The 12692-nt window shown below is 34.3% G+C and overlaps 1 protein-coding gene across 3 annotated transcripts in view; it reads right to left on the bottom strand.

Moving 5' to 3' along the window:
• The window catches only part of LOC126917730 (helix-loop-helix protein 11), a 160146-nt gene that overhangs the window by 138105 nt on the left and 9349 nt on the right, over positions 1 to 12692 (bottom strand). For 2 of the 3 annotated variants that reach the window (XR_007711047.1, XM_050724950.1), the window contains exon 2: positions 2077 to 2401. Coding sequence is in view for 2 of the 3 variants with exons in the window: in XM_050724950.1 (XP_050580907.1) it covers positions 2077 to 2401 (325 nt within the window). In the remaining variant the exon portion in view is untranslated. The remainder of the gene's footprint in view (positions 1 to 2076; positions 2402 to 12692) is intronic. The other variant, XM_050724951.1, reaches the window with a different exon arrangement.

Below are 12692 nucleotides of genomic sequence, written 5' to 3'. Positions count from 1 at the left end.
TCACACTGTGTTGGACTATTGACGAGACGAACGATTAAAGCCACCGACATGACTAGGCATACATGCACACGAAAGCCGGACAGAATCTAGTTTAACGGCGTGGGATCGGACGACGACTTTCACATGCTAAAATTAGTCGAACAACGCCGAGGCGACAATTCGTAAAAGCTTGCCGCTTGCCCCGAAGCCACACACCATTCGTTGCGTAATATTCCTTCCTCTACGTTCGCGCGAGAGAACGATTCAGCTTCATTGGTGAATTCACTTTACCAAAGCGAAACAGGTTACCGTTTCCGTTCCACGTGTTAACCTTAGTAGAAACGACATCCTATTAAGAACCACGTAGCATCAGCACGGCGGCGAAATATTATCATTGTAATATATTTTATTCGGAGAATTAACGGCTTCTAACGAGATCGTAATTATTTGAAAATATGATATAAATTATATTTTATTATGTATTTTTCTTTTCATATTTTATAGCTGGAAAATTATTATATAGCAGACTGAAAATGAAGATTTTGAGAATTTCTTAAATAAGAGTTATTATTCAGTTAGGTTATAACCACATATATTCTCTTTACCATCTTCTTCATTTTCGTGATCTAAAAAAATATATGAATTTTTCATAACAATAAATATAGAACACTATGAAAACGACATTCATTCTCAATTTGTTACTAATTTTCGAAGTCAGCTTTTAATTGATAGTATACGTGTCATGTGAATTCAACTATATTTAATTAAATTGTACTATGAATCTGCTGCTCGGTTTAGAGGATAGGTTTTAATTCATAGTGTGATATATTTAATCTGATTGAGTGCAGTAAATAATGATATTGAAAGTGTCGGAAAGATTGACAAAATTTTACATCTCAAGAACGCAATATTCACAGAGCAATGAATGAAAGAGTAGGTCGGATGAATGAAGTGTTGCAGAGTGGTACTATTGAACAACCGTACACCACTCATGCGACATTGTGGCTACCGCCAGTCTCGAACACGTGCAAAAGGTGCGGCATAAGAATAATTTTTTGTACGCATTGCACATTTTGCACTATTTCAATCGAATTATTTAATTCGATGTAATCAAATATTACTTTAAAATTAATTATGAAGAAGTGAAAGAAAATGATGAATATGTAGATGAGGACCACAAGAAAAAATATGATAAATCTATTTTTATTTTTTTTTCTGATTTTAATATGTATATTAATATTAAACAGTAGAAAATAATTAGGTCTAAATTTACGAAAGAAACGAACAATTTTATAAATATTGTAAACTTAATCTCGAAATGTCCACCATTTTCCAAATATTAAAAAAACCAGAAAAGATACGTATTTTATCCTAAAACTAAATAAAACTATACTTTGGTGTTAATCGGCAGTGTAATAAAATTTTAGAATAAAATTTTCGTGCCAAGAAACGTTAAGGCAATTTACCATAATTTTTCTTGATGATCTTCACTAATCTAATACAACATTTTTCTTTTGATACGTGCAAGTGATGACTAACCGTGTACTGACTACGATTGATTGAAGAAATCAACCCTTTGAATTCATTCAACAATATAGCGCTATCATCTATTTAAAAATGACTACGCCTAAAAAGAAACTAACCTTAGATATCAAACGCACGCATTCAACTAGCACTACGAATTCAAAGAGTCAATCTGTGTGATGACTAGATGAATTATGGGGATTAAATTCTTCCTCCAGCACAGGTAACTTATTGAAGGAAGTAAACAATGTTGCTTTCGATAAGACAAAGCGTCTAAAACTAATGATGTAGTATGATACGCTTGTCTCAAAAAAACTTTCATCGATCGATTTTTCGAAAAACCTACAAGAGTATCCTATATTCACTTTTTTTTTTATTCACACATCACAGCTAGCTTGATTTCGATGAAGGTTTCGAGTTTTTATTTCTCATGCCAAATTTCTTCCTCGTAAAATTGATATGTCGAATTTCAAGCGTGAAAACAATGGTTCTTTGTACAAGGATGATTCCGCACACTAATTCTTTGTAAGTTAAAAAAGTAAGGGGGAAAGAAGATAAGAATATAGGACTTACCTTAGAAAGTTTCTCGCCCTCATGATGTGGCAACAACGTCCTTAGAGATTGGAAACCGGCGTTAATACTTTGCATCCGACGTCGTTCATTGCTGTTGGCGATTTCTCGCCGCATACGCTTCTCCTGCTCCATATGGCTTCGCGGTGTAACGCGGCCGACGTTGCTGGTACTATTTCCGTTGCTCAACGCAACGTTCTGACCAGCAACACGGCGAGATACTGCGCCGTTGCTTTTCGATTGCTGTTGCTGTTGCTCCTGCGAATCAGCGACCTCGGCGACCGTCACGCTCGTGGTCACCGAGCCCTCCTCTATTGTTCCAATGCTTCTGCCAAACAAAAATCATACGTTCTTAATATTTATTGACTATTTATTTGCTTTTGTGAGTGTTAACACTAAACTCATTCTGATTTCTTTAACTCTTTTCTTATGGGAAACTTTTGCTAATTTTTGGCTTCATCGATACAAGAATTAAGTATTTATATCGTCTCCCTTAATGTTATTTTAAATACATTACTAATTAAACTTATACTATAAGATAAGATAAGATTATAGTAGTAAAATCCTATTGTATGAATGGATAGTCATAAGAAAAAAATCAGCGATCTCCTCTTATATTAAATACTGGATTTCATATTTATTGCTGAAAAAGGATCGAAAAGTGAATATTTTCTTCCAACTAAACATTTGAAAAGAATAATACGAAAGATTGACATTGAAATACGTGGCGAACGTAGAAATCTATATCGTTGGATAATAAAAAGCATTTTAAAAAGTTGTACAAGGGAAAAAACGAATACGCGAAGAATAATTTCATGTAGTGCTGACATTGCGTGCAGTGTAGAGCCTTTGAAAACTGTAACCACAGGACGACAATGATGTCTCGCTTCATTGACCGCGAATTTAACTGTCGATAAGTCGTGGCTGCTATGTAGTTTCTGTGAAACAAACAGCACGACGCTTTCAATTTCTTTAAAAGCCCTTATATCCAGACAAACAGCCGTTTTTATATTTCTGTCTGCACATTCATTTCTCTACTTTTCTTCTCTCTCTCTCTATCTCTCTCTATCTCTATCTCTATCTCTTATCTGCTTGTAAATCAAATATTTAGAGCCGCCACAAAACTCGACGAAACGTGGATGTCATATGGGGTGCACATAGAAAGTGATATACCCAAGTCCGTGTCAGTGTCCTCTCTTTCATTTCGTCTCTTTGATTTTCGGTTATCTCTTTTCTGGCTACGACGAAATGCTTTTCGAGAGTCTGCAATCTACACTTGAAACGAATATGCTCAGCGTGTTCAACATCATGCTCTGGGAATGACGATCCTTCTCTTTAGTTTCGTGACAATTTATTGAAACTTTATTGCGTCTGGAGTTCCCGCACAATTTATTCACAATAAAAATTATCTTTGTTTCGTATTTTAATATTCTGGCATTGAGCCATTGGGGATCATAGGAATTTAGGATTAGATTGCTTAATGTCGAAATCATTCATTTAATTTAGCTTTATTACGGATCTCTATCACGGTAAACGTGAAATACGAAATAAAACTACGTACTCCAAATTTTAGTAATCTAACATAAATTAGTATTATAGCCATCCAGTATTCCAGTGATACTATTTGAGGGTCCGCTTTAATTTCAAGAATATTGCAATCTAAAAACGCGGAACTCTGTTGAAAATATTGTAAAAACTTGTACAACTGAAACAAACTTTCTATAAGCTTTCGAAAATCCAATAAAAAAAATAAAATATAATGACCAGAAAAAAAAATCAAACAAAAACAAACAATAGCTGCATCTGATTCCAAACACGAGATTCACGAAACCTCAGAGAAGGAAGAGGAGGTACGCATTTGTGGAAGATTAACAGTTGAACTAAACGGTGTGCCATTACAGGAACGGATGTAATGAATAGTTTAGAAATGAAGAGGAGATGGGAATGTTTCTCTGGTCGGTAATGTTGGTGGTGAAGAGAAAAGAAGAAGAAGAGAGATGGGAAATGGGTGGCGCGTCTGCCGCTAGGAAACATCTGGTAAAATTACACGGAGGTGCGGCGGAGACGATAGGGAGAAAGAGAAAAGAGGGAAAAGATCGGGATAGCGGATGTGAGATGAGTCAGCAGGGAAAGACCGTGACCTTGTGCCCTGCTCTCTGAAACATTCGTTCAACGCGTGCCGATAATAGCACCACAATATATACATATGTATATAATATACCTACATATAGGGCATACGTGTTTCATATTATACGAATGATTTATTTGATTTTGTGGAAATTGAAGAATCGGTTCGCTAAATGAGAAACGGTTATGCGTATTTGCATTTGTATTCGATATTTTAGCGCTGATTTTTTAACAACCCGTTTAAATTCCTATTTTGTTGTTCATTATTCGAAGTAACAGAAGATTAATTTACCAATATTTGATGGATTTTACAGATGAGAACTATTTTAGTTGATTTACATTATTATGATTGAAATTGCTAAAATTACCATCAAATAATCGGAATGAAATTTAAAAAGAAACATAATGGTATATACAAAAGACATTATAGATGAGGAAATTTTAAACTTAACTACAGTGTACACTGAAATTGAAACTAAAATTTCGAAGAATTTTAACAAGAACTATACGAATCATTAATTGCAATCTAATTTCTCTGGCAAATGTGAAAACATAAAAACCAACAAATTTTAAAGACAAACACGCTATACGGCGAAACTTGCAGATTCTAGGAATTTGAAGAAGGAACTGTATGAATGAACGGCTGGTGAAGTCATCGTACTTCCTGCAGGATATGCAATAATAACACGTGGTCCACGCAGCAGAATTCCACATGGCATTCTCCCATCGAGTGGTTACATTAGATCAGCTGGTACGCCGACGGCTTACTGGCTGGATGGTTGGCTGCTGTGACGTCAGCTCGTTCGTCGGATACCCGCTGAGTTCACTCGGATCAGTCCCGTAGAAGTAGGTCGACTAAGTAGGTGGCTACCTTCCTTTTCATCACAGACCTTTATATGTATGTATATATATATATATATATATACATATAGAGATCTATATACTATATATCTATATATCTATATACAGACACATTTCTAAAGTGTAGGTCGTGAACTGATTTTGGATGGGTAGAGTCAAATATTAGGTACAATATTAGAATATCTTACACAGTACATGCTTTTAAAAGGATTATACTCATTGAGAAACGTCGGATGAATAATTCAAAGTCGATTCAGTTGAAGATCACGTGAGAATTACTATCTTTGTCTAGTTTTTCCCAGCTCGCAGATCTATATCAGATCAATTTCGAATTGCTTATCAATCAACTCTCCACAGCAATTAGATATACTTTATGTAATCTTCAAGTGGATCATGAAAAATTACGGGTTAAAATTAAAATTACAATCGTTGTATACGTATGTAAGACTATTATAAGGCTAAATTTTAATAAATGTATCCGATGATCCGTTGTTAGTCACAAACGCCATTTTCGTTTGGAAAGAATGTCAGTCCAAATGGAAAAATCATACCATCTACTTCAGAGTTTACGATGCTTTCAAAATCGTCGAGTAACACAGGTCTACTCTTTCGAGTTCATGATAAACATTCTTCATGGAGCTGGAGTTTATCGCGTCCCACGTGTTCGTCGAATAGGCGTTATCGTATCAGATAGCACTAACGACGTTGAACCTGAGAGGTAGAACATTAGAGGCTTCTGTATTTATGTGCATACTTAACTTTCAAATTGAATACTGGATTTGTAGATTCATCTAGTAAGAATTACAAAATTCGAATTCGTATTAATGTAAGACGAGCAATCTCGAAACTAAATTCGAAAGTTTGAATGCATAATTAAGAAAAAGCACTTTGAAAATGTACATTCAATTTATTCAAAATATGTAACACGCGAGTTAAAATTTTAAATGCTTGAATGATATTGTAACTAGGAAATACCGGATTACTTTGATACAGAATTTAAATATTGTTGTATACGTCTATATTGCGGTAATATCTTAAGATTTTTTTAAGAGATGTATTTTTATACTAGGTATCTTATAAGTCATAGTTACTAATAATGAATGTACGTTACATCATCAGTAGAATTTATAAACACAAATAATGAGCAACTTGTAGTACATTCATACTATAAATATTCTCTGAACGACACATACATAGCCCTTGGATTATTCTTTTGCTACAAATATAATCATTTTCTCGTCCAGTTTTCCTCGTATTATCAATTACGTATCACTACTTCCTTTAAACTTATTTATCGAATTGACTCCAATGGTTACTTATTCTTCTTATAAATGCACACGCAAAAACATGCAGATGCTGGCAATTATACAAACTGAAAATATACAGGGTGGTCCATGACTAGTGGTACAATTGAGTACGGGGCGATCCTACGCGAAAATAGTAAGGCGAAAAAGTAAATAGAATAAAATTCTTTCATATGACGTCTCGTTTCCGAGAAAATCGAGTTTGAATATTTGACAAGTATACTTAAACTTAGCTAATTCCGGACTGAACAAGAGTAAATAATCGATCGGAGCTAAACTACGTATGAAGATGTGTTAAAAACGTAGAATAAAATCTTTTCATAAGATGCTTTGTTTTCGAGAAAAATAAAATTGAAAATATGGTGCGCCTGTATGAAATCAGTTCTTACATAAACATATTCAAATTTTATTTGCTTGAAAATGAGGTGTTAAAAGGAAAAATTTTATTTTATATTTTCGATTTATTTTCGCATGCATAACAACCTCCTGCTGATTGTTTACACATACTTAATTATTAGGTAATTAGCCAAGTTTAAGTAGACTTGATGAATTTTCAAATTCGATCTTCTTCGAAACAAAGCGTCATATAAAACAAACTGTATTCCATATTTTTGACTTATTTTTTCACATAGAATCACCCTGTACCACCAGTTACGAACGACCCCGTATATAGCAATTTCAAGCATCCCTCTTAAACACTAGTTGTTCGAATACCATCATGAGCTGTACATGTATATGTATCTACACATCCACCGCTCGTATCCGAACGTTGCGTTGCCACGTCTGCGTTTCGCGTGTGTGTAGCAATGGTAGCGTCTCGCGCATGCGCAGACGTGTGTCAGTGAGCGAGCCGCGAGACAGAATACGCGGATTGTGCGGTTGTGTTATATCGGCGCGGTGCTCTCGCGTGAGTCACCAACAGCTGATGGCTGGCGCCACTCAGCTGGTTGTTACCGGTGCCTTCGCACGAGCCTCGCTATCTCTGGCTGCCTATCAGCTGCTAGCGACTAGGAAACGACCGGAAAGGATGTCTTGTCGAGCCCTATAAAAAAAAAAACCGGGGAGAAAAAGCGACGCAGCTACGCGACGGTTACGATAACGCTGTCACTAGCCGACCAATTCGAGAAACTTCCTTTCGACTTTTCGGACTGAGGATCAATGAAACGCGTAGTCAAAACGCTGACCATAAAGTTACTTTTATACGAACTGGCTCATAAAAGTATTCTAACATCTATAGATACTTTTTATGGATACGTATATTACGTGTGTTATATGAAACATTATGAAGCTTCATTAGTACGATTGAACGATCAGAAAAGATTTTTAATTTTCGATTAGAATGTAACGATTAGAAAAATCTGTGAATGTAAAACACGAAAACCCGGCATTGCGATACTGTATGTCACGAGAATTGCTATATGAACGCTCTTATAGATAACAACGCGCCTAATTGTTTTAGATCTGGGCTAAGTTACTATACTTAACCTTAAAATGGCACACTATTCATTGATATTATCATATTTCACATTAGGCTCTTTCAGGTTTGGCGCGGTTTCCGTACATTTTGAACATGTAAAAAGTTTTAAAAGAATCCATTCAAATTCAACAAAAGATCACTAAGATTACAATTAAACAATTTAAATGTTTAAAAGTGCTGCTCAAAGCTTCTTTTTATTTGCAATTATTTAGTAAATGAAATCATCCTGTTGAAGTCAGAGAAGGCCCACAGTATGACATTTCAGATTCGAGTTTACGAAAGAAATTAGGCTTAATTCTTAGGTTCCTTAATTCTACCTTATATTCTGTATTCTATCAAATAAAGATTAAATAACCTAATGTAAACCGTACCCAAAATATTTTAATCACCCATATTTGTATGTACAACTATTGCGTACATGAAAAGTTGTAAGATTTACACTTCTCTTTTAACCGATCCTGTGACCAATTCCAGCCACTCCAATGGAAACAAACGGCTTGAAGTACAGTCTGTCGAAAGGTCAAGGTTCATTGAAAAGTTGAGTAAATTCGTGGCGTTTGAAAAGCCTGCTCGGTTCATTCATCACTTCCAATACGCTACTCAGAACTCGGAGTATACTTTGGTTATTTTCGAATCTGTTTGTTTCTACATGGCGAGATGCAGTGATCTGATGTTACCATATTTGTTTATCAAGACGCGCGTATAATGGTTTTAGTCAAATAATTTCGATGTTTTGGATATAACGATAGAATATCGGAGTTTATGTTTTACAGATTGAACGATTTTTTATTTTATACGAAATTAATTTTCTAGTATTAAGAAACGTACTAACATAAAAAAAATAACAAAAGGATAAATTTATTTATTGAAAAAATATTCATCTTAAAAACTGAATCATCTTAAAGATATATTTCATGAATTAAGAAACATGCAATGGATGCTAAATCGCAATGCTTAAAGAAGAGGAACATTGAATAATATTGAATAAATTGAATGAAATTTTGTTGAGTCACTCGGTATACAGACCCAAGGCTAAGTTTGGGTAGAATAGGGGAACTGCACGACGCTCTTCAAATGTGCTTGTATAGGTATGTATACGTACTACTACTACGTTTGTGTGCTTCTGTTGGTTTATGTTGGGGTTTGAACACCCTAGCCAAGCTACCCAACCTCGGAAAAACTCTCCCTATGAACGAAGCCTATCAGACGCACTGCGGAGGCCTATCTTCTCTTTCCTTCCTTTCATTTTGTTTCTCAGAACGCAACGATTGGACCCTGTTAAAATTCTTTCCCGTCTCATGAATTGATAATATCCTACAAATTCTATAGCATACGAAAAGTAGATTCGTAGATATATAAAATAAAAATTTGAAAAATAAATAAAATTGTAATAAATAGATAACTTGTGGAGATATATTTAAAATATTATTGAATGTAATTTTAAATAAATAACATATGTATATATATAATATAAATAGAAGTATGTTTAAAGATGTAAAAAAATTAAGAAAATTGACACCCAAAAACACATTCAATTCGCTGTTCTGTGAGATTTTGTAACATGTCGTGAATTCAATTCGAATATTGGTCATTTTGTCTCCAGTAGTCTCAATTACAGTTCGTTAGGAAGATATTTGAGCAACGTGGTTTCAGAGGAAAAAATAGGAGCGAATAAGCGTAAAGATTGTTGCCAGCGGCAGCTGCCGTGCAGAAATTTTTCTAGAAACGAAGCTGCCGACGACAGATGTTAACAGGATCAAGAACAAACCCCGAAATGGAGCAGTGTATACCTAAGCCACTTCTCCTTATTCTAAATTCTCCTTTTAAGTGTATCTCACTCGAATAAAGAGCACTTCATAAATTACGTTCCCATTTCAGTAAAATTACATTTCAATTAATATATATATACATATATACACATATTATTAAAATTAGTTGAAATACTATATTGTTAAAATTTACCTTTAATTATATTTTATTTCATTACATTTGTTCATTACATTTTGTTATTAATTACTTTTTTAAATTCCAATAGTACACTAACAATTTTAATTTAATAACAGCAATTAAATTTTTATTTTATCAGCCTTCATTTCATATAGAATATCTTTCTTATGTTATGAAAATTATGAAGAGAAATTAAAAAATGAAGATGAGATTATATGAAATTTCATATTTTCAAAGAACCATTTTTACATTAATGTATCGTGCCATCCTTATCACCCCTTATCACCAATATTGCCGCTCTTTATTACCGCTTTTCAAAGCCGACAAACGTTTCCCGGAATTTAATATGTCATTCAACGATCAACACAAAATCATAATTATATAGTGGTTCGTTCGATAAGTTTTTCGTTAATAATGGTCTAAGGAAAAAAGCTAAAATTTAAAAATGTCATTCAATGGACACAAATGATAGGATAATAAATAGATCGGATTACAGAATGCAGAGAAACAAAGTAAGAGGGAAAGGTGGAGGACAATTTCGCGGACGTCTTTGCCAGAGTAAGGATGCCTGCTGTCGTATTAGCTCACGGGATGGAATGAAGAACGAGAATGGGAATGAGATTGGGAACGGCCAGGCATATATTTAGCTATGTGACGTAAGGCACAGGCCAGCGGGCGCCACGTCGCGTCGGGTGTACGTGCCTCCGCTGTCTCTGGTTCTCCTCGTCTTCCTGGCTCTTCTTCGTTTACCCGTTTACTTCGTTTAGTCGCAGTCCCGTCTCTACCTTGTAGCACGAAATCGTATCGGTTCACATTCATTTTCTTATTTTTTACTATTTAATTCTTCAAGTATTTCCTAGGAAGATATATATATATAATATACATATGTGTATATTATAATGTAAACTATATGTAATACGTGCTTTTTAATAAAAATTTCAAACGAAGAACACGGTATGTATGTACAAGTCAGGAGTTTCGTAAAAAAAATAATACTATATTAAAATTAAATCATGTACACATATCAATATGTATAATGTATATCAAGAAATATGATAAGAAATGTATTTATATTGAAAATTGAACAAGATAAAATGGCTTGTTTATTACTGACCTTTGATTGACACACGTGAATAACTGTGTGCGATATAAAAAAATTTCGATATCGTACTCTTTGGCACGAAGCAGTCTCTCTTATTTTCTCTTTCTTTTCTTCTAATAAGATTTGTGGGGGAATTTGTGGTTTCTCAGATGATGCAATCGAATCGTTTATGAACAATATATGTGTTGAGGTGAACCTTCCGGATGGGGCTTCGAGTTGAAAATCCTATTAATCGTATAAGTAGAAGGTATACATACCTACACGTATATACCGTTGAGCGAAGTCGTTAAAAATAAATTGTTAAATAAGCGAATGTGATATTCGTTTAGGAGAACATCACTCGAATGTGAGACAGCGTGTAATAAATGTATGATAAATTGCACTTTGTATATACATTCTCGTATCTGCGACTAATACACGCGAAGATTATTTAATTTTAATTGTACCATTTCGTAATATGGCGCAACATTATCTGTAGCCGCCGGTAATCGCAAACACGACGAGAGCTCGATGAATTTGTGTTCGAACATATGCTCGTATTTTCATTTTTATTGCTTAATACAGCTCCTAATTAAAATATGACAAATTGTGATTAGAGTTGCAACATTTTTCACCAAAAATATCCTTTCTTTAACTTCATTTCTAAATTAATGAGTTATTTTATTTCCATTGAAAATAAATTATATTTGTTTTATAAAAATTGAAATCTATTTAGAATTCATTTCTTTTTTAACTATTCTATAAATAAAAAAACTTTTATTAACGCGTTAACTGCTTATGACATCACGTTGGCGTCGTGGCCTAGTTGTTTCCGGAAGCGGGTGACGCCACATTGCGCAAATTGTTTTTGAATGAAATCAAAGAAAACAAATTTCAGTCATAATGGAAAGCTACGAGATTCGACGCAGCAAACAACGTATTAAGAGTTCACTCGAATTAAAATCTTATTACTTGTTTTTTTTAGTTCAAAAGAAAAAGTAGATTTCAGTAAAGCATCTAACATATATTCAAACTGTATTTTAAAACGGGACAGACATTCCAAACCAGCTAATACCGATTCAAACACCACTCTTCTTTAAATGTAGATAGACCAGGCCGTTAATCAGTCGGTGCAACACCTGCGACGAAAACAATGACAATTTATATTGATGACGATCGGAATGCGAGTGCCCTGATGCGTGAAACGACGCGGCCGACCAGCTGTCTGATTTTGACGCAACCACCAACGACAGCCGGTAATTTTGTACTTGTAACAGCGTCAGATTCCAAGAATGTTTCCATACTCTCTTCCTTTCTTTTCCATTTACACTTCCTGACACAGGCATCACACGTTCTTTATATTTTTAAGCCAAGAATAAAAATATTAATGTTTTAACAATGCAAATAAAGATTATTTCATTTAATTGAAATAGAGCCTTGCTTAAAGCTGTGTATATGTAATATTGCACTCGGGAAAGGATCGATGGAATAATTATTTAGTAACTTAAAATCATTTTAAATTTTCAAAGCTACTTTCGCTATTTCATATAAAAATCTAGGAAGAAACGAAGAAAGAAATTCGTAGAAATCTGTCACAATAATTGTAAAGTCCGATAAAAGCCAAACAATAATGTCCAAAAGCTAAGAATATCTCTAAAATGCTTTCTTTCTTCCCATAAATATTTAAGCACGGGTATATTTTATCTTGCTTTCAAAATCCTGGTGCAGAATGATCCAAGATCAACGAATAAAGGAACAACCGGCTACCCGTTATTCTATCTTACGTCCACGACTAAAAACCCAGGTAGATGATTCCAATAGG

Source organism: Bombus affinis, chromosome 6, assembly GCF_024516045.1.
Source record: "Bombus affinis isolate iyBomAffi1 chromosome 6, iyBomAffi1.2, whole genome shotgun sequence".
NCBI lineage: Eukaryota > Metazoa > Arthropoda > Insecta > Hymenoptera > Apidae > Bombus > Bombus affinis.
Note: the sequence above shows the minus strand (reverse complement) of the source record. Positions and strands in the feature narration are given on the sequence as shown.